Genomic DNA, 23,509 nt, shown 5'->3' with positions numbered 1-23,509 from the left:
GTCTGTCTGTGACTCTTCTCTCAACCTGCTCCCGCTCTTTGCCGTGTACTCCGGAACCGGAAACAGTTGAAGCCCTCGCCAGGTGCATGCGAACAAATATTTCTCTGCCACATACCTACAGCAGTGTTTCACAGGCTGTATGGCAGGTCAAAAAAGAAAAGAAATAAAATATATACCTACGCGTTTGGAAGTTTGTTATGCAAAAGGTATATTATTAGGAATTGTAATGCACAACCCTAACCCTAACCCTTAATTTATTTCTTTGGAACGGTATATATTTTTAAACTTTTCGAAGCTACATGCTTTTGTGTTTTTTGGTCATCCTTGACATAATTTCTTTTTAAAGTGTCCTTTATTTGTTTTAAGACATTATATTTAAACATAGGCTATGTTTTACCTTGAACTCTGCATTATTTAACAAATATATACTATATTTTCAACATCTTCGGTCTGTAGAAATGAAAGTGTGTATTTGCTGAATGGTGAATGGTTTTGGTCTGTAATTTTAAATGTACATATCAGAAACATAATATAAACAGAATAATACCGTTAATTTGAAAGTAATTACATCCTTTTGAAATTATGGTATTTCCTCATTAATTTAGCAAAAAAAGGGGGATTTCCACAGAAAAAATATGTACAATACATATTGTAAATGTAAATTTCAAAGTGATGTACTGTTTCTTGGTTTAGCAGAATTTAATATATCTACTACAGTAATATACTATTTTACTGTTGCTGTTTCACATGTTTTTACCGTACATTCTACAAATGTTTTTAACAGGGTAGAAGGAGTCAGGAAGGATCAGCAGAGAGCAGCTGTCTGTGGACACATTAAAAACATTCCCAGTTTGGGGCTCGTCTTGCTTCTGGCTCCATTTCACCTGTTGTTACTTTGATTTGCACCAAAGCAGAGAAACTGATTCACAACCACTGGTTCTTCTAACGGACACTTTGATCTCTGGAGTTGAACTTTACACTGTGAACATTAAGGTTCACTTACTTCTTTTGAGCAATGTATATGTCGACTGATAGGGAACACTTCATTAGTAATGGTAACTGTTCTAAAGCTTTGTGGCCTTGACTCTGAGGCATCAGGGAGTGGAAATTGGACAGAAAAGCTCTGAGATGTTTTAGGGTCCCAGAGTCTCATTTTAACTCATCAGCTGATATAGATCGTATAGATCTGTGATCCTTGTGTTGAACTGAGTCCAGTATTACACAGATCGACCCGACAGAACCGAACCATCCCAGTACAAACACAGGTACTCATCACTCTGGTTTATTAGCCAACAGGTAGGAGTGTGACATTATTAACAATGTATAATATTTATATTTCTGCCTAAAGCCCCTTTTGAGAATAAAATGTTTCTGTAAAATTTCATAGATTGAGGACATCACAGCTGTCTCTGAGTTTAATAATCCTGCGGTTTGGGATGATTCAAAAACATTCAGGAGATAAAACATGTTCCCTCACATTCTGACAGTGAGAAACATTATTTAGTCCAGTTGCCTACGTTCACTTGTACGACTTCTGAAGACTTGTGTCTTAACGTTTTGATAATTTGTAATGAATTAAATCATTTATCTTGATTACTACGGATTAATTGATACTTGCATGGTTAGATGATTAACTTATTGTCAGTTTGAATATGAGAATGTTTACCATACTATTTTAAAGAATTTTGATCACATATTGATCAAGAGGTTTTAGTTTTAATACCTTTTATTTTTTCACGTTATTGGATCAGATGTTGTATGGATTGATATTGTTGTTAAATGATCACTTATTCATTGATCAGCTGAAAATTGATCTTCACTCCTGATGTTTATGTTTCTTGTAAAGACTAACGCCCCCTGGTGGCGGTCTGACGCCTCACAGACTCATCCAATCAGAGAGGACGCGCTGCCTCATGTCCTTTAACTGACAGGGACTCCAGCCAATGGCAGTGCGCCTGCGCATCTGGCCGCGTTGTGGGGGCGGGGCAAAGCTCCGTGGGTCACAGCGGAAGAAAATGGCGGCCGTGGCTGCAGAGCCAGGAGCTGCGGCGGTTTCGACAGGTTCGACGGCGGCAATGGACGACGAAGGCCCGCCAGAACCGGGACCGGGACCTCCAGGAGTCCCGCTGCAGTCTGAGGGGCCTCGGGAGTCCGGCCCGGCTGTGGAGCTGCTGGTTGTCCGTGTGGAGGATGGAGGGGATGGGGAGGAGCGCCGCCATGTCAGGCCGGAGCTCGAGCCCGCGGCGGGAAAAGCTCTGTGTGAAAACGTCGTGACGGACGAACTGATCAACAACCTCCCGATAGACCGGGTCAGCCTGGATCGGTTCGCTCCCGGACTACCGGGGGATCCTGAGAGCGGCGGGAAGGTGTCTGTCCAGGCGGTGTACCGCAGCATCCTTCCGGACCCGCAGCCCTCCGCCGTCTGCCTGCACTCCTTCCCGGCTCCGCCACCCGTCACCGAGGCCGGACTGTCTCTGGCCGAACCCGCGGTACCGACCACCAACGTGACGACGGACCGGGCCAAGACAGCGGGACGAGACCGGGGGTACACGGTCCTTGTCCAGACGGAGCTGAGGCCTGGGCCCGCGGAGGACGCCCTGTTGGATGGTTACGCGGACCGGCTGTCGGGCCCAGTCAGCCTAGACGGGCTGGACCCGGAGACCGGGTTCATTAAAAACACCGCAGGGAACGAGGAACCGCCGGGATGCGGCCTGCGGGACTCGTCCCCCCCCTGTCGGTCCCCTAAGAGACGCCTGCTGACGGACAAGCAGGAGGAATCCTCCCGCCTCCTGCCCGAACCCGGTCCACTCGCCTCCTTCCAGGACCTGAGTCCCGGCTCCGAGGTCCGGGTCTGCCTGGACCACGTCATCGATGACGCGCTGGTGGTGTCTTTCCGGCGGGGGGAGAAGGTTTTTTCCGGGGTGTTGATGGACGTTTCCAGAAGGTGAGAAAATTTAAATATCGGGTGTTATTATTTATCATATGAACATGACGTCATGACAGGAAACTGTCATCACACTCAATAAATCGACCAATCAACTTACTATTTAAAGAATCAATAATAGTTTTTGTGTTATTTTAAAATTGAATTAGTTTGGTCTGTATAAAAAGCAGGGTGCGCTGTAATTAGTTATTATTGTAGAAAATAAACGTTAAATCAAGGCTGCTCTAAACAATCGACTTCTGATCTTTATTCTTTATTCTTGTTTGATCATGGGTTTCTATTGTGACCAATCACATGATTCAACATCTTCAGACGATTTGTCTTAATGATGCTGACGAATGAAACCATGAATCGTCTGATGTCTAAAGGTTTGTCACGTTTCAAACTAGCCAGAAGTAACTGGAACACGACCTTATTCAATCAGTGAGCAGTATTCCGGTCAGCTGACTGTTGAGTCTGACGGTTAACGAAGATAAACAGAGTTGTTCTGCGGCAGAGTTGAACAAGATGTTGCTCTGTGGTCGTATTAAAGTGAAACTGTTATTTTGTGATCAAATATTTCATTTCATGTTTATAATTCTATTGTCACTCACTACATCTGCTGATATTTCACTTCCTGTTTCCATCAATTCATAATTGTCAAATTAATAATATGAACTAGGGGTGTGCGATATTAGGAAAACATGCGATATAGATAACGTTGTTTAATATTGCGATGACGATATGACTTGCGAAAAATAAACATAAACACTCCCTGGCTATGGACGCAGAGACCACAGACAGCTCCACAGCCCGGTCACAGCGCCACCCAGCTGGGGCAGACACCAGGCTCCACTAAGTCCACTTACAGTGTTAACGGGTCTCTATCATTCGCGCTGCGCAGACTGCGTCAAACCAAGCGGAGCGCTCCCTGCCCACTCCTCCAGTGTGTGTGCGGCTCTGAAGAAAGATTTAACTCATTAATAAAAGAATCGATCATTATGTAATGATCAGTGTTGATATCGTGGCGACAAATGTGATCACTAGAAGTTTCCACAGTATAATTTAGTGGAGGCGTAGCGAGATTTGACGGAGCCCCGTCACTGCGTCAAACCTGTTTTCAAATTCTGTTTTCTCTATTTTCTTCTTCTTATCTTCTGACAATGATTCACTGACGGAAAAAACACGTCAATGATCTGAATGTCTTTCATTTATCATCTGAAGCGGCCAAATATATTGACATGCAGAGCGTGAGTGCGTGGCGCATGGATCATCATTATCAATAATACTCGATAACGTGAGCTTGCACATCGTTAAAACAACAATTAAGATATTATCGTAGATGATATATATCGCACACCCCTAATATGAACCTGACAATGTTTCAAATCCTCAATGTCGACACGTGTTGTTTTGAATCTCCAAGTGAACGCAACACGACATCAATGCTTGGTATATATTATCATGTTGTTTGTACAATCCCTTTTGTTACCGCCACCTGGTGGTCTGGAGTTTAACAGCTTGGTGTAGCGTCAGTAGTTAATTCGAGTTGTAATTCGAGTTGTAATGTCACCTCCAGATGGAAGTTTGAATATGATTCATTCTTGTTTTAAACCTGGTCAGTTTTGTTTGAGTTTTTAAGGTTCTCACTCTGTATGTGGTTTTTAGGTTTGGGCCGTACGGAATCCCCATCACGGTGTTTCCAAAACGAGATGATAAGAGTCGACTTCAAACATCTCTTCAGTCAAGACCTGTTACCAATGACGAGACGTCCACCAAACAGGAACAAGCCACCATTAGCCCCCCAACCCCCCCACCCCATCACCCATGGACTGCCAAACCACCACCGTTGTTCCAGGAGGGGGCACCCTACCCTCCTCCTCTGTTCATCAGGGACACCTACAACCAGGCTTTACCTCAGCCACTGCCACGAAAGATCAAACGGCCAAAGCGGCGCTATCGCTGCGAGGAGCCAACCTCCATCATGAACGCCATCAAGCTCCGCCCCCGCCAAGTGCTCTGTGACAAGTGCAAAGGCGTGGTGGCATCAGGTGGGAACAGGGAAGCACGACGGGGCCTAGTCGATCTGAGGGGTGAGGAGGCGTCTCGGCGGCGGAGGGCAGCTGAGGGACCAATCTCCTCGGAGGTCAAGAGGCTAAGGAGCGACGACAAAGGTGGACGAATGGCCACCGACAGACGGGCATCATCAGGGATCTGTATGTCATCATCCCCTCGTCGTGTGCTGAGGGGCGTGACATCATCTTCGTCCTCGTCATCCTCATCCGGCCACATCCGTTTGAAGCTGAACTCTAAGAAGGCGCTGGCCAAAGATTCTGCCCGCGATCACTCCAAAGCGCGGCAGGTTCTTAAGAAGCTAGCGAGAAGCTCCCAACCTCCACCACATCGCGAGCCCAAAGACCAGAGTCAGATCCAGGATCGCACCAAGGCTGTGACCCGAGCTGCAGCCCTGCAGAACCACAACCAGAAGGTCCACTTCACCCGCCGCCTGCAGCACCTCAGCGGAACCGCTGTCAGCTCCAGCTCTCACACTCCGCTGCCGCCAAGAATGCGTCTCAAACCTCAAAGGTATCGTACCGATGATAACCAGGCTCCCCCCCCTACCCCGCCCAAACAGGGCACTCGCTCATCGCCTCTCAAACCCACTTTAAACCCCACCCCCACATCGGACCTGGTCCCGCCTACCGCTCAGCCATTTCTTTCTCAAGCATCCCCCTCCTCCACCTGTGCAGTCAGTGTTGTCGTGGAGACACATGAAGTCTGTACAGATCAGGGAGGAGGAAGGGGGGGAGGTGAGGGTCCTCCCCCACCCCCCCCCCTCCTCCTCCTCTTTTTCGTCCTTGGACTCATCCCACTCAGAGTGCGGCTCCTCAGAGACCTTTGAACCCCCGCCCACTGGAGACCCACCCTCCCTCCTCTCTCCTGCCCCCTCTCCCGCCTCGTTAGTTCCTCTTTACCCCCCTTCTTCCTCACCCATCATCCCTCCCCTTAGATCCGACAGCGAGGAGCCACAGGTTGGCGGCGGCGAGGAGGACGAGGAGGGAGGTGAACTGAAGAGGCGTCGTAAGTCTTCCACATCCTCGTCCTCGTCCTCATCTTCGTCGTCTTCCACCGTCTTCTCTAAATCTGTGTCCAAGTGTCCTCTTCCAGACGGTCGGACCGTGTGCGTAGGTGACATCGTCTGGGCAAAGATCTACGGTTTCCCTTGGTGGCCGGCTCGAGTGCTCGGCATCACGGTCGTGCGGCGTGGTGACACAGGACTGGCGGTGCGGCAGGAGGCCCGAGTCTCCTGGTTCGGCTCCCCCACCACCTCCTTCCTGCCACTTGCCCAGTTGTCCCCCTTCCTGGAGACCTTCCAGTCTCGCTTCGATAGAAAGAGGAAGGGGCCGTACCGTCGTGCCATTGCAGAGGCCGCTAGTGCAGCCAAACAGCTAACGCCTGAAGTCCGAGCCCTGCTTACGCAGTTCGAGACGTAGCATCCGATAAAACAACCCCCAACCCCCCACGCTTCTAACCCCCATCATTGCCCCACCCTCTTCAGGTAGTGGGAGAAGCCTGGATTGATTCTTGACGAACTGACGTATTTGTTTGAGCGTAAGGGGCGGAGCCTGAGGCTAACTAGTTAGCAGAGGTGGTGGAGCCTGAGGGTAACCAGTCAGTGTTAGGTGATCAGGGGGTGTGACTTATCCATCAGGTGTTAGCATTTCCACTCGCCATCTCGTCAGCGTCATCTTTTTCTAGTTCATGAAAGAGACAGTTTGCCAAATTACTCGTCATAGTGATGTCGCAGTGATAGTTATGAGGTCACATTCGTCATGAATCACTAAAGAGAATCACAAAATACGCATTAACAACAAAATAAGGTTTACTTAGTTACTAAGCCAAACATGGTTGTATCTAGACACTGGTCGATTGATTGAAATATTGATTAGATAATGTGATACCTGGACTTTATCAGTTCAGTGATGGCGACGTGAAACGCTGACATACTGATGTCACTTCCTGTTCCTCCTGGTTCCTGAACATTCTGTCCTGACTGAAAACTTTTTTGAAGAAGAATTTGAAACAGTGTTGTTCAAACTGATGCCCGAGTTCCCAAACAGGGTTCAATGACATCATCTGTTCTCTGATTGGTTCATATTCTTATCTCCCACAATCCAACAGGAACTGTACTAGGTCCCTGTTGTCCTATGTCAGACATTGTCCCTGTAGTCCTGTCTTGCACCTAGGGATGTCGGGATTAACCGGTTTCATAGCTGTAAACTACGATATCAAACTATGGTGTCCTGCCTCTCGTGAGTTAGGTGATTTATGTGTGCGCCGTGCGGTGAAATCTATTGCGAGTCACGTTTTGTGTGTGCGAGCCACTGAAACGTTAACTGAGAAGAGGGAACTGACGTAACAGCCTTATTTCCGCCAACGCTGGGCAATAAACTCCATCCATACACACCCCTCTCTCTCTCCCTCCCTCTCTCTTACCCTCTCTCTCTTCCTATTAACCATTATACATGAAGCCGAGAGTGTAATTCACCTATACTGAGGTAATGGTATGATAAGGACATGAAGAATGTGCTTGAACCAGGACAATATGCCCGTTAAATTTTTCACAACTAGTCAACACTTTGCTCCCAAAAGTAGTACAACCTCGGACGGTGACACTTTACAACAAAAGTCCCAAACAGATAAACTGCTTATGATGACAGGAAACACAAATTCACTGGCCAACCTTCCACAGTAAGGCAACTAAATAAAATAGCTTTCATAAATTACTTTTAAATAGCCAAACGTTACACGAAAAAAACTTGATAGTAAATATTTTAGTTTATTAGCTATATATTGCTTGTTGTGTGTCTTTTTCCTTCTATAGTATCGATAATCGTGAAAACTGTGAAACCGTGATATTTCCTCTGACAATAATTGTGGCACCAAAATTTCATATCGTGACATCCCTAGTTGCACCAGGTCCCTGTAGTCAGGATTAAACAGATTTTTAGGCGAATCTTGGATCAGTTCCGGGTCGTTTGTTCAGAATTTGATCAAACTCATGGATCATCAGTTTCCTCCTCAGGAAGTTTCACAAGAAAAGATTCAGCTGCTGATGTTTATTTAAAGACTCTTATTTTGAAGTTCACAGACGAGCAGACAGACGAACAGGAAGTACGCTGACTGTTAGAATGATGATGGTGAAGGTGATTTTCCCTCAGACTCGTTTTACCGTCTGTTTGCAGATCAGAGATTCTGAAACAATGAAACTGATCAATTCATCAATCGATCAAAAGAAACTGTACATGTTTATTTCTGTTGTTTTAAATCTATTAATAAACTGTCAAACTTCTCTTTGCATCGTCTTCGTCATTTAAACTCTTCTTCTTCTCTGGTGCTTTGACTGTAGGAGTAACAGCGGTGCCTTGCTCAGCAGCACGCTGGCAGCAGATTTTCTCACCTGCAAACAGTTTGGTAAAAATTTGTCCGAAGGGTTTACCACAAACATCAGCAACAAAATAATAATAACTGATGATCAATATCAACGAAGCGTGTTCAGAAACTTAGATAAAAACATTTCTTTTTAAATTTCAACTTGTGGCTGATTGGAGGGAAAAACACCAAAAGGATCTGGATAATTACTGGATGATATAAAGTAGTGAGGGATAACTAATTAATATGATTTCACACATTTCACTGCGTTCATGTGTCAGTGAAGTGGCAGGTGAGTATGTTTCCATGGAAACTACAGATTTCATTATAAAAAGTTCAAAGTGAAATTTTGCTCAGTTTTGTAAATGTTTCTGCGTTTGACTCAAGTAAATCTGCACCTGGAGGTGACTCGGTGAACTGCAGGATGTATTTGTTTGAACTTGACAACATATTTTACAGAGTGAGGAGCCGGTAAAAACTTTGTTAAAACCACGTTACGAATCATGTGAGCACGTTTTATTTTTTATTTTTCTGACCTCGTACAGCTCCTAGTGGACAAACATTTTAAAATACAGATGATCATTTCACGACAATGTATGTTGGTGTAAAATGTTATATCGTGATTCTCGGTGAAGAGTTTAAAAAAGCAAAACTGATTAACTTTGATCAGTTATTGATTATAAACCATTTATTTATATATAATCACATAATTAAGTTATTCGGGGTTCAGGTGAACGTAGCAGTGTGATGATGATTGATCATGTGATCACCTGCTGATGACATCATCAGTAACACCTGTCTCTCTCTCTCCCTCTGCAGTACGACTTTGAAGAGCTGCTGACAGAGAATCCTGTGCTGTGATTGGCTGAGAGGATGTAGGTGGAGTCCAAACAACTGATGAGCAATCACATGGACATTAATAATCAATAATTAATGATTAATAAAGAGTTTATATCTATCAAGAGTTTGAATTTATCACTGAGCGTATCCATGTCAACAGGTTTATATTGGTGTCAATTTTATTTTGCTTTGTACAATCAGATCATTAACGATTAGTGATCAATTAGTTAAATGATAAACTGTTTACACTCGGGCCACAATGGGAGCGTGTGTCTGTTGTGCGTTTGTTGTGTTTGCTGTGTGTCTGTTGTGCGTCAGCCGATCTTTAATTTCTGTGGTGTGGATTCCGATTGGTTGACAGTGTGAACCCTAACCCCGCCCTCATGTGACTTTAAATAGAAATGCAGGTTTCTGTTTTATTAAATAAATGTTTCTCTTGTGGAACAGTTCAGGTGTTAGGTGACTATGTCTGAAATGTTTATGATATATTTCTTTATTTAAATATGTTTTTAAAACTTTTAAAATTCAGTTGCAATTTTCTGAATTATTATTAATGTTTAAATTTTGAATCTTGTTTTTCATTTAGAGAAAATAAATTGTATCTGTCGACATCAATTCACTTCAGTTTTATTTGTATAGCATCAAATCATAATATACATTATCTCAAGGCTCTTTACATAGGGTTAAAAACTATAGAGAAAACAACAGTTCCCATAACGTCATTAAAAAACTATTGAAATAAAAACCAATAAAACATTCAACTTTTTAACTTTGACTTCCAACCCTAAAGTTTCCAAATCACTCCATCAATCAATCATTGAGCAGATCCACTCATACAGACGCTGTTTTTTTTATTTCTTTGACCTGGTGCAAATATGTGATGATAAAACTCTTGTAATTAATGTTTAATTATTATTGTGATATTGTTACAAACTGCAGATGATCGATGCAATAAAGAAAGTGCACATGTTACACAGTTTGGTTGTTTGATTGGATTATTGAACAGTGATCGGATGTGCATATTTAACTTTCATGCATTTTAGATTGTCACTTCCGGCTTTATTAGGGTTAGTGTTGTATATAAATAATAACATAAAATAATCTCCCTCCCATCCCACACGGGGGCCTGGGTTCGTCCACCAGAGGTGTGGGAGTTTGAGGGTTCAGTATCTTAGCTGTTCCTAAGGACTGAGCTCTTCTGGACAGAGGCTCCAGATGTTGTTCACAGCCCCCCCTCCTACTACCACACGGGGCCTGTTCTACGAAGCTGGTTCAACCTGCTCTGATTTAACTCAGGTTAACAAACCCTGGTTCAGTGACTCGGTGTTAAATAGTTGTACACAGCCGGTTAAGATGTTGAGTTCGTGTTAACTGACTTGGAGTATTTCAGCATGCACGTCCTCGTACAAAAAGGGGGCGTGGCCGGCAGAGTGCACGATGATTCTGAGCAGATACTAAGAGATGAAAGAAGGTTTAACAGTGATGATTATTGACATGTCACCGAACGTTACTAATGTGTAACACTGCGGACACTTGAATTATAGTCGACACATGCACCCAGTTTCTGATACAGACTCGTCACTCACTGATAAACGATTCAGAAATGGTTTCTAAAGCACAGAGGCACTTAAACTGTCTGTGTATGATAGTGTTGTGTTATGTATTTATTTAATTCTAATATCAATTTTAGGCTTAGTGCTAAATTGCACAGCAGAAGTTTACTTACTAATATGTCAACACTTTTTTTTACACAGATCTCACACAAAAACCCAAATCTCTATTAATTGAACTGTGCTAAAAAGGGAAACATCCCAGATGCACGTTGTATAATGTTTGATTCCCTCAGTATGAATCTCTAATGCACATGTGTGAAGCTACTTGTTCAGTGATCTTCATCCACCGATAACAACTGTCAACCGCTGTTTTGATCTTTGCAAATATGAATTAAAGAGGTCAAAGGTCAAATAAGTAGAACAGAAAGTACAGAATTCACCGATGCGCAATAAAAACCCTCAACAACTTCACTGTCTCACATGTTCACTGTCTCACAACTTCACTGTCTCACAACTTCACTGTCTCACATGTTCACTGTCTCACAACTTCACTGTCTCACAACTTCACTGTCTCACATGTTCACTGTCTCACAACTTCACTGTCTCACAACTTCACTGTCTCACATGTTCACTGTCTCACAACTTCACTGTCTCACAACTTCACTGTCTCACATGTTCACTGTCTCACAACTTCACTGTCTCACATGTTCACTGTCCCACAACTTCACTGTCTCACAACTTCACTGTCTCACATGTTCACTGTCTCACATGTTCACTGTCTCACAACTTCACTGTCTCACATGTTCACTGTCTCACATGTTCACTGTCTCACAACTTCACTGTCTCACATGTTCACTGTCCCACAACTTCACTGTCTCACAACTTCACTGTCTCACATGTTCACTGTCTCACAACTTCACTGTCTCACATGTTCACTGTCTCACAACTTCACTGTCTCACATGTTCACTGTCTCACAACTTCACTGTCTCACATGTTCACTGTCCCACAACTTCACTGTCTCACAACTTCACTGTCTCACAACTTCACTGTCTCACATGTTCACTGTCTCACAACTTCACTGTCTCACAACTTCACTGTCTCACATGTTCACTGTCTCACAACTTCACTGTCTCACAACTTCACTGTCTCACATGTTCACTGTCTCACAACTTCACTGTCTCACATGTTCACTGTCTCACAACTTCACTGTCTCACATGTTCACTGTCCCACAACTTCACTGTCTCACAACTTCACTGTCTCACAACTTCACTGTCTCACATGTTCACTGTCTCACAACTTCACTGTCTCACATGTTCACTGTCCCACAACTTCACTGTCTCACAACTTCACTGTCTCACAACTTCACTGTCTCACATGTTCACTGTCTCACAACTTCACTGTCTCACAACTTCACTGTCTCACATGTTCACTGTCTCACAACTTCACTGTCTCACATGTTCACTGTCTCACAACTTCACTGTCTCACATGTTCACTGTCCCACAACTTCACTGTCTCACAACTTCACTGTCTCACAACTTCACTGTCTCACATGTTCACTGTCTCACAACTTCACTGTCTCACAACTTCACTGTCTCACATGTTCACTGTCTCACAACTTCACTGTCTCACAACTTCACTGTCTCACATGTTCACTGTCTCACAACTTCACTGTCTCACAACTTCACTGTCTCACATGTTCACTGTCCCACAACTTCTATGTCTCACAACTTCACTGTCTCACATGTTCACTGTCACAACTTCACTGTCTCACATGTTCACTGTCTCACAACTTCACTGTCACACAACTTCACTGTCTCACATGTTCACTGCCTCACATGGTCACATTAGCTTAAAAAAGCCAAACTACAAGTGCAACATATAAGTCTGGACCTATTATGTAAAGTGCCTTGAGATATTATACATTGTGTATTATGATTTGGCGCTATACAAATTGAATTGAATAAGTGCAACTATACATATTTTTTTATATAAACACACACAGTTGACAATATAAATCTAAGTGGATTTTATATACTGTACATTACTCAAATGCACTACTGTGATAATATTCATCTACCTTGTGTATTTATATGCATCGTGTACATAATAATCCATATTTGATCCAGCAACTTTGCACTCTGCACTATATGATTCACCACCTCATGTATATAAGTAACCTGTTCGTTAATGATCCATATTTGTTCAAGCATCTTTGTTCTTTGTACCACTGCACTATTGTCCTCTGGTCACAATTCCACCATAACCGTATCGTAGTTAAATGTTTATTGTCCACTCTTGCACATCTTGTTTCCCCGTTGTACTACTGTTCTGTACAGTTTAACTCTATTTGCACATAGTAGTTATGTTTATTTTGCTAGTTTTTTGTAGTCTGTTGCTAATGGTGTGTCTGTCTGTGTAAATACACTGAGCGCAGTTACATCAGAGTCAAATTCTTAGTACGTGTACACAGATGGCAAATAAAGCTGATTCTGAATAACTTTCAGTGAGTTGCCACGGCAAAAGTGTTAAACAACAATTCACACATTCATAACATATTATCAAACGTGTCTAAATGGTATTCAGACCAAATCTCAGCTGGATGTGGTCAACCTGCTAGGACAGGGGTCGGCAGCCATGCAGCTCTTCTGCCCCTCTGCAGTGGCTCCCTGTACAGTGGTGCATTTAATGAACGCGTTCATATTTTTCGTGAATGATGAACTGAACGAATCAGTTTTCATATGATGAACGTTTACCTTCATTTTTTAAAACATCATTGTATCAGTCCATCATGTGAAATACCAGAAGAGCAAATGTGTGTGTGTGTGGCCTCGAGGGTCCCCCCCCCACTCACTCGCTCAGACACACGCAGTGAGATCACAGCTCGTGCACCTGAAGCAGCCGCTCAGTGACTCTGTAGAAGTGAAACACAGAGTTCCTCTGGTCTCAGCTGCTCAGGGATCAGAGCAGAAGCTGGTTTGTACCGAGCTGGAGTTTCTGTGTCCTCCTCCACTCGGCTTCACTGGAACTAATACACACTCATCACTAGTTCTCAGGACCTGATCAGCACAGGAAGTCACTGAGTGTTGGTTTGATTCCAGTTTATCAGACTCATTGAAACATCATGAAAATGACTCGTCAACAGTTTCAGTCCAACACGAGACGCTCAGTCAGGACTCAGTGTTAGAATGAGCGACACGCAGACACGATCCGACTCCATCGACTCAGAACCAAACACACGACCGGACGTCTGTCACCTGAATCCTCCCAATAAAACATGAACTGTGAACCTGAACCAGTTCATGTTTTAAACCGTGAACTTAGTTGAAAATTTTGACAATTTTATTTTGTGGAAAAGGGGGAAAAAATGAATCTTTTGATAGTAAAGGTTGCCGACCCCAGTGTTAGGAACATCACATTACAACACATTTCTTGTTGCCAGTAGGGGGCGCTATGGCTGTGATTGAATATTGGCATGCAAATGTGTTTAGGCTCCGATTTTTATCAAACATGTGAAGTTTGGTGCAGATTGAATAATGTCCACTAAAGTTACAACAACTTGCTGTTTCGAAATTCGACGCCATGCAAAGGACACGCCCTCCGACATAAATCGAGTCAGTTGGACACGCCAGTGCACAAAAAACAATTGACATATACATTTCTCAGAAATCTGAATTTTGTGCAAAGTTCCGGCAAAAGTTACACATGTTTACAAATATGAGATTCATTACTCGGATAAAAAACGGGAAAAACAGCAGTTTTTGCAGCAGTTGCTGCTTGTGCCCTAGTAACAACAACAACAGCTATAACAACTAGAACAATAACAACTGAAACAAAAATAACAACTATAACAATAATGACAACAACTATAATAACAACTATAGCAACAACAACAATGTTACCTATAACTACAACAACAACTACACAAACAGTGTGAATGTTTTCGTGGTCAACATGTCGTCTCTGCACGTGTGAAAGTGACATCATTGAACCTCAGTGATAATCCAATAATCAATAATCATTGAACCTGTTGTATCAGTGGAAGTGACACACCTGAACAGGCGAGATGTTTCTGTCACATGGAGACACGTCTTTTGTGTGTGTGTGTTAATAATCTTGTTAATCTTTCTGGACTTTCACCTCAAACACTAACCCCCCCCCCCCCTCTCTCTCACTCTCTCTGTGTCTCTTCAGTTTTCGATGCTCGATCGTCCAGGAGTTAAACAGCGGCAGGTGAAATGGAAACCGATCAGAAGGTAAACTGATCACTGATTATTGACTGAATTCTTTTTCTGCTTATTTCTACTCATTGGTGATATGAAGGACAGGTTACTGTTTCACACCTGCGGTCACTAAGGGGGGACTCCGGTCCAGGGGCCCCAGACCTTCATGGGCCATAAATATTCACAGCTAATGTTCAACATCCAGGAACTTCCTGTTTGTCCAGACTAGAAGTATTAAACTTTATTTAAACTGCAGCGAAGATTCAGCTTCTGTCTGAGTCAGGTGAAGGGACCAGAAGTGTTTCATATCTGAAATAGGACCAGGACGGTGTGGGAAATCCTGCTGGTGGAAGGAATGAAGTTTTTTATGGAGATGGATGAAGTGTTTTTTTGTCAGTACAGACCAGAAACAGAAAATTAAAGCTCAGGTTGGTGAAACTGCAAAAGCTACAGAACAGGCAACACTTTGAAAAAAGCATACATCCCACCCCTCCTGTGGGCACTCCCAACAAAGCCACGCCCCAAAAAAACATAACCGTGCATTGACAACTTAATTGTGACTCGCTGAATTCTAACCATCGTCTCTGTTTCCGTGGTATTTGTCTCTCTGCCTGAAGATCCCGGTCATGCATGGGTGGATAAAAACAAGATAAAAAGTGTTTCAGAAACAGATGACCAACCTGACCTTTCATAAATCAACAGTTGACTTGTTGAAAATTTCTCACTGCTAACTAGTGGCGGTTGGTGATCAAATTTATTGGGGGGTGCAGTGTTGGGGGGGACAAACAAACTGAAGCCAGACTCAACAAAAACAACACAACAGACAATATGTCCTGTAGCCTGTGACTGTTTCTACTGTATATTGATATCAGTACACACATGTACAATGAGGTTTGAAAGTCAGAAACTAAATGAACATAAGTATAAAACCATAAAGAACAATAGAAACTAGAGAAAAGACTTTAATGTGTAAAATGTAGATTGAGTTTCTCTGCATCAGCCACAGTGAACAGGTGAAGTAGCTGCAGTCTGTGGTACTGTGAGCACTTTGCTCCTACGGGTCAGGTTGGTTCTGTTCGGATCCTCTGAGGAGAATCTAGATCTTTCAGAAACTCATCAGAGGAGCTCAAAGGATCTTGTGGGTCTCTGAAGACCCTGGTCCTCCTCAGAGACTCGAACAATCCACACCAGCTCCACGGATCCTCTAAGAACATGATGTCATGGTTCAAAGGAAGGGATCGGTCAGTGGGCGGAGCTTTATACTGTTTGATCTCTTATCTCCAAGTTAACCTGGAGCAGGTCAGCTGTTCAGGTTAAGTTACCATGGTGATTTACCCCGATAACAAGGGAACAAGCTTCGTAGGACAGAAAACTCTGAATTTAACCTGAAGTTACCACAAATCCTGCTTCGTAGTTCAGGCCTGGCTGTGTTCAGTTGTGTTCAGGTGAGTTCAGGTGAGTTCATGTGAGTTCTGGTGAATGCATGTGTATTTAGGTGAGTTTGGTGGGTTCAGGTGTGTTTATGTATCAGGTATTTCTGTTTCAAAACATGTGACCAAATGTTTTAAATTATGTATTTGTAATAACAGGTGTGTGTGTCCTTCTGTCCAATCAGAGTTGTGATCACCTGGCAGAAAGTCAGAGTCAGACATTCAACAGGATTAACAAGCCAATGAGAGAAGACCAAGAAATTACGCAGGCAGTAGGAACAAAGAAGGCGGGATCTGACATGATTTACACCATCGAAGACGTTCCACCTTGGTACCTGTGTGTTTTACTGGGACTCCAGGTAAGACTGGGATCAAACAATGAACAATGACAGGTCAGTGAGTTGTTGATGATGTCACCTGACCTCTGCTCTAATCTGTCTTCAGCATTACCTGACATGTTTCAGCGGCACAGTGGCAGTTCCGTTTCTCCTGGCAGAGGCCATGTGTGTCGGTCGAGACCAGAACACCATCAGTCAGCTGATTGGAACCATTTTCACCACGGTCGGAATCACGACCCTGATCCAGACCACAGTGGGAGTCAGGTGAGTCAGAGCGAGACAGGTGAGTCAGAGCGAGTCAGAGCAAGTCAGAGTGTCACAGTGTGTGTATGTGTGTGTGTGTAGACTTCCTCTGTTTCAGGCCAGTGCGTTTGCTTTCCTGATTCCTGCTCAGGGGATCCTCAGTCTGGATCGCTGGAGGTGTCCCAGTGAGGGTGAGACATGTTCTCTACCTGTCTGTCTCTGTAATTCAATTCAGCTTTATTTGTATAGCATCAAATCATAATAAAAATGATCTCAAGGCACTTTACATATTAAGACCTTTAAATGATAGAGAAACCAACAGTTTCCACAATGAGCAGCTCTGACTTCTGTGAGAAAAGAACCAGAGTCAATGTGGTTTGTGAACGGAGAAAAGTGGGATGAGAAAAGAGAGAGAGAGAGAGACTTTGGATGGAAAAAACTCAAAGTTAGTTACATTATTACATTTCATTTAGCTGACGCTTTTATCCAAAGCGACTTACAATAAGTAATTGTAGTAAAATAAATAAATGTGGGGGAAGAGAGACAGAAAGAAGGGGAGAAGTGCTCAGTGAATGGTGGGAGTTCCCCCTCAGGACTCACCTGATCCAGAACTATAGGCTCTATCAAAGCTGAAGGTTCTACCTCCTGTTCTGCTCTTACAGACTCTAGAACCACAAGAGAACCTGTGTTTTGGGAGTGCAGTGATCTATTTGGATAATACAGTGTTATGAGCTCTTTGATATATGAAGGTGGGCTTTATATGTGAGGAGCAGGATCTTGATATTCAGATTTTACAGGGAACCAATGAAGAGAAGCTAAGAGGAATAATATGATAACTAATAATATTAATAATTTGTTGTATCTGCAGAGGAGATTTATGGGAATTGGAGCCTTCCACTGAACACTGAACACATTTGGCAACCGCGCATTAGAGAGGTACATGATGACATCTCTTCTACATGGAGGTCGGGCGGGTGCCATTTTCAGAGGGCCACGGCTCATGTGATCAAGTGTGTTTCCTGTGTCAGATCCAGGGGGCGATCATCGTGTCCAGTGTGCTGGAGCTGGTCATCGGTCTCTGTGGGTTGCCAGGGTTACTGCTGGAGTTCATTGGTCCTCTCACCATCACTCCAACTGTCTCACTGATTGGCCTGTCTGTCTTTACCACTGCTGGAGACAGAGCTGGTTCTCACTGGGGCCTGTCAGCGCTGTGAGACACATTTCTGTCTGTCTGTCCACCTGTCTCTCTACCTGTCTGCCTGTCTGTCCACCTGTCTGACAGACAGGTGGACAGACAGGAACCTGTCTCTCTGTCTCAGGTGCATCTTGCTCATCGTGTTGTTTTCTCAGTACCTAAGAGCGACATCACTTCCTATTCCTGTTTACAGCCGTCAGAAAGGTCTGACGTCAACGAGAGTCCAGATCTTCAAGATGTTTCCTGTAAATAACACACACACACACACACACACACACACACACACACACACACACACACACACACACACACACACACTGTATCTGCTCAGGTGACTGAGGTCTTTTAGACTACAGGGGGCGCTCCTGAAGACGTTTTATGACTGTGGTGGCATCTGCCGTCTTCTTTGGAGTAGTTTGCTGGAGCAGCAGCATTTCAACTGCTGACAGGAAGAGACGGGACAGATGAGGTGAGGACATCCCAGCTCGGTCCGGGGATGTTTGACTCAGTGGAGGTGGTGGGACAGAGAAGGGTGAAGCTGTCTTCTCTGATGGACAACCAGTCCCACCCCCTGCAGGACACCATCACAGCACTGGGCAGCTCCTTCAGCAACAACCAGCTCTGCTCCCAGTAAAACTACATTCACCACCATTAAGGACTAAACTTTAACTCTCTTATCTGTCTGTGCAATACAACCATTCATGTGCAATTCATTCACTGTAAATATCCTCATAATTTCCTGTCTTTACACTGTATATACTGGTTTGATTACATTCATATGTTTCTATATTTCTATATATTTTATATATTCCTCACACTTAAGTATTGCATGTTACTTATTACTTGCTGATGTCTTTTTGACTCTTGCTGCTGTAATACTCCCATTGTGGGACTAATAAAGGATTATCTTATCTTATCTTAATTTATACACACACACACACACACACGTTCAAACAAACACATTACTTCCTCCTATAGTAAAATGATGATTAAGACAACAAACGATAAAACAAATAAATACATTTATATCCGTGTCAGTGATGATGATTCAATAAGTTTGATTGATCGTAGTGAGGTGATAATAAACCACGAAGGTCGTCAGTGTGAACATTGACCCTCCGATGTCGCTTCACTCTTTATTCTTCTTCAGGTTGCTTCATTGTTGTGATGAGTTAAGTTGAACAGTCTGTGTGTTCACATCTGATCACGTCTGTCAGTTGAGGTTTTAATGTGTTTTCTTTCAGATTATTCTCGCCATCATGTTGGTTTGGCTCGTCTGTTACATTCTCACTCTGACCGACCTGTTGCCTAATGATCCCGATCAGTACGGACACAAAGCTCGGACCGACGCCCGCGGAGACATCATGACCTCTGCCCCCTGGTTCAGGGTGCCCTACCCCTGTGAGTCAGCCAATCACAGGCCTCAAAACTTTCAGATATGGTGGAGGTCATTAAAGGTCATTTAATCTCAAAGGCCTTAAAGGTCACAGTCAGATGATGATGATGATGGTGAGGATGATGATGATGATGATGATGATGATGATGATGGTGAGGATGATGGTGATGGTGATGATGATGATGATGATGGTGAGGATGATGATGATGATGGTGAGGATGATGATGATGATGATGATGGTGATGATGATGATGATGATGATGATGATGATGATGGTGAGGATGATGATGATGATGATGATGATGATGATGGTGATGATGATGGTGATGATGATGATGATGGTGAGGATGATGATGATGATGATGATGGTGATGATGATGATGATGATGATGATGGTGAGGATGATGATGATGATGATGATGATGATGATGGTGAGGATGATGATGATGATGATGATGATGATGATGATGGTGAGGATGATGATGATGATGATGATGATGATGATGGTGATGGTGAGGATGATGATGATGGTGATGATGATGATGATGATGATGATGATGATGATGATGATGGTGATGATGGTGATGGTGAGGATGATGATGATGGTGATGATGATGGTGATGATGATGATGATGGTGATGATGATGATGATGATGATGGTGATGGTGATGGTGATGATGATGATGATGATGGTGATGATGATGATGATGATGATGGTGATGGTGATGGTGATGATGATGATGATGGTGATGATGATGGTGATGGTGATGATGATGATGATGATGATGGTGATGATGATGGTGATGATGATGATGGTGAGGATGATGATGATGATGATGATGGTGATGATGATGATGATGATGATGATGGTGAGGATGATGATGATGATGATGATGATGATGATGGTGAGGATGATGATGATGATGATGATGATGATGATGATGATGGTGAGGATGATGATGATGATGATGATGATGATGATGATGATGGTGATGGTGAGGATGATGATGATGGTGATGATGATGATGATGATGATGATGATGATGATGGTGATGGTGATGATGATGATGATGATGATGGTGAGGATGATGATGATGATGATGATGATGGTGAGGATGATGATGATGATGATGATGATGATGATGATGGTGATGGTGAGGATGATGATGATGATGATGATGATGATGATGATGATGGTGAGGATGATGATGATGATGATGATGATGATGATGGTGATGGTGAGGATGATGATGATGATGATGATGATGATGGTGAGGATGATGATGATGATGATGATGATGATGGTGAGGATGATGATGATGATGATGATGATGATGATGATGATGGTGATGGTGAGGATGATGATGATGATGATGATGATGATGATGGTGAGGATGATGATGATGATGATGATGATGATGATGATGGTGATGGTGAGGATGATGATGATGGTGATGGTGATGATGATGATGATGATGGTGAGAATGATGATGATGAAGATGATGGTGAAGATGATGATGATGATGATGATGGCTCTGGTCTCTGATAGGTCAATGGGGGTTGCCAGTGGTTACAGTAGCCGGGGTGGTGGGAATGCTAAGTGCGACGCTGGCAGGAATCGTGGAGTCGATTGGAGATTATTACGCCTGTGCTCGTCTCTGTGGAGCTGCACCTCCTCCGGTCCATGCCATCAACAGGTGAGACAGGAAGTAAAAAGGAAGTTAGATTACCTGCAAACTCACCCACAGCGCCCCCCCAGCTGCTGTGTGACAGTGTTTGTGTTTCAGGGGAATCTTCATTGAGGGACTTTCTTGTATTATTGCTGGTCTGTTGGGAACAGGAAATGGCTCCACTTCCTCAAGTCCAAATATAGGCGTTCTAGGCATCACCAAGGTAACCGAGATTCATGTACACATGAATGGGTTCATTTGTTTGGTAGAAATGTTCCGGTCCTGGACCTATTGTTATGGACCAGATCATAGACTGTGATTAAGGATGGATGACATGACAGATCCCAAATCATCTGGATCGCCCCCTGGTGGCTGGTTGCAGTAACTCTTAAACTCTTCCTCCTCCATGTTAGCAGATGGGCCATGGACCAAACTAAAACAAGTAGACGTTAAATAAATGTTTGTTCAAGTGTTTCTGATCAGTTGAGGGCTGAGACGTCATGATTGACAGCTGAGACTGACTCAGGATTGGTGAAGTGTGTGTATGGGCGGGACCTTGATAACATGGCTCTACTCCACAATCACTACTGCACAGACTCTGACTGCAAATATATGATCATTTTAATTTACAGTCATTGATCATGGATTGGTGAATAGGCCTCAATTGGCGTTTTGGATGTTTGAATCGTTGACCCTGTGTGCAGGTGGGCAGCAGGCGGGTGGTGCAGTATGGAGCAGGCATCATGTTCCTGTTGGGATCAGTCGGGAAGTTCACAGCTCTGTTTGCATCACTGCCGGATCCGATTCTTGGAGGGATGTTCTGCACACTGTTCGGTGAGTCACCATCAAAGCTCACACGTGTTCATACAGGTGTGTTAATAATGTCACATTAATCCAGGTGTGTCTCCGCAGTCGCCAAAGTGCTGCTCATTGTGGGAACTGTTGGGTTTCTCGATAAAAAATGTTAAGGTCTTGACCTTCAATGTAAAGAGCCTTGAGATAATGTATATTATGATTTGATGCTATACAAATGAAAAGAATTAAATTGAATTGAATTGATGTCACAATAATCCAGGTGTGTTTCTCAGGTATGATCACAGCTATCGGTCTGTCGAACCTGCAGCTGGTGGATTTAAACTCGTCCAGAAATCTGTTTGTTCTCGGATTCTCAATGTTCTTTGGCTTGATGCTGCCGAATTACCTGGAAAAACACCCCAACGCCATCCACACAGGTGAGACCTACGTGATGTAGATCAGTTCTGTGTTTGGATCAAAGTGATGTCGATCAGTTCTGTGTTTGGATCTAAGTGATGTAGATCAGTTCTGTATGTTCAGGTCTTGCGGAGCTGGATCAGATTTTGACGGTTCTTTTATCCACTGAGATGTTCGTTGGAGGTTTTTTGGCTTTTTGTCTTGACAACACAATACCTGGTAAAACACACACGACTATATACACTAACTAATCATATGTTTTACACGAACCCTAATTATTTACAGTTACATGTTTGTGTTGTGTCTGTCATGCCTGTTTGTGTGTGTGTTTCTTCTTTTGGTGTCTTCAGGTTCCAGACAGGAGCGAGGTTTAGTTGAGTGGAGATCTTCCTGTTCCTCTTCCTGTTCTTCTTATGATCTTCCTCTGGGGATGGGGGTCATCAGGAAGATTCACTGGCTCAGGCGATTTCCCATCAGCCCCTCCTTCACAGGTTTCAGGGCGTCTGATGATCCATCGATACCTGAGGAGGAGGAGGAGCAAACAAGAACCGGAGAGAAAGCAGCTGACGTCCACCTGTCCAGCACCAAGGTGTGACTGTGATGTCATCAATCACACCTGCCAGATGGACAGGAAGTACAAAGCCTGTGTGATGTCAGCGTGATGTCACATCTCGTTAAATAGATGATTATAACGTTTTTTAAGAAGTATGAAGCAGTTACCATGGAAACGCACTTAACATTGTGTCTGTTTGTTTAATTTTACACATCAAATAAAACCTTGATAATAAAGATTATTTTATATAATAGAAATATTTGTACTATTATGAGTGCGTGATGACGCTGTAAAAAATCAAAACTAAAACATGTTAGGATCAGAAAAATGACACAAATCATTTTTACCATCACGTGTTTAATGACGTGCATCAATAATGTTAGTGAATCTGAAATTATTGGGTTAGGTTAAAATACAAAAACATAAAAAATAACAATGATTCCGTAATAATGATTTACTGTGTTTTGTACGTTATTTGTTTATATTTTATGTTTTGTTTT

At 43.2% G+C, this 23,509-nt stretch overlaps 2 protein-coding genes and 1 long non-coding RNA gene across 3 annotated transcripts; 2 read left to right on the top strand and 1 right to left on the bottom strand.

The window, feature by feature from the left end:
• Positions 1 to 1,634: 1,634 nt before the first annotated feature.
• pwwp2a (PWWP domain containing 2A) lies at positions 1,635 to 8,276 on the top strand. The gene is given in 3 exon segments (XM_034607242.1): positions 1,635 to 2,944; positions 4,592 to 5,737; positions 5,739 to 8,276. Coding segments are annotated over 3 exon segments (2,826 nt in total). The 5' UTR covers positions 1,635 to 1,943; the 3' UTR covers positions 6,418 to 8,276.
• slc23a1 (solute carrier family 23 member 1) lies at positions 5,395 to 23,493 on the top strand. Its single transcript, XM_034607265.1, has 15 exons — positions 5,395 to 5,509; positions 14,944 to 15,005; positions 16,588 to 16,761; positions 16,847 to 17,004; positions 17,086 to 17,174; positions 17,852 to 17,919; positions 18,012 to 18,193; positions 18,303 to 18,423; positions 19,423 to 19,579; positions 21,124 to 21,271; positions 21,362 to 21,467; positions 21,949 to 22,078; positions 22,333 to 22,476; positions 22,580 to 22,675; positions 22,807 to 23,493. Exons 2-15 carry the CDS (start codon positions 14,988 to 14,990, stop codon positions 23,049 to 23,051), a joined length of 1,836 nt encoding a protein of 611 aa, XP_034463156.1. The 5' UTR covers positions 5,395 to 5,509; positions 14,944 to 14,987; the 3' UTR covers positions 23,052 to 23,493.
• LOC117774731 lies at positions 6,940 to 9,201 on the bottom strand. The gene is made up of 2 exons (XR_004616126.1): positions 9,010 to 9,201; positions 6,940 to 8,892 (listed from the first exon to the last, which is right to left on the bottom strand). It is a non-coding gene; the product is annotated as an uncharacterized LOC117774731 (long non-coding RNA).
• Positions 23,494 to 23,509: the final 16 nt, after the last annotated feature.

Source organism: Hippoglossus hippoglossus, chromosome 14, assembly GCF_009819705.1.
Source record: "Hippoglossus hippoglossus isolate fHipHip1 chromosome 14, fHipHip1.pri, whole genome shotgun sequence".
In the NCBI taxonomy this organism is placed as follows: domain Eukaryota; kingdom Metazoa; phylum Chordata; class Actinopteri; order Pleuronectiformes; family Pleuronectidae; genus Hippoglossus; species Hippoglossus hippoglossus.
The sequence above is the reverse complement of the archived record's forward strand: the minus strand, read 5'-3'. Positions and strand labels throughout refer to the sequence as shown.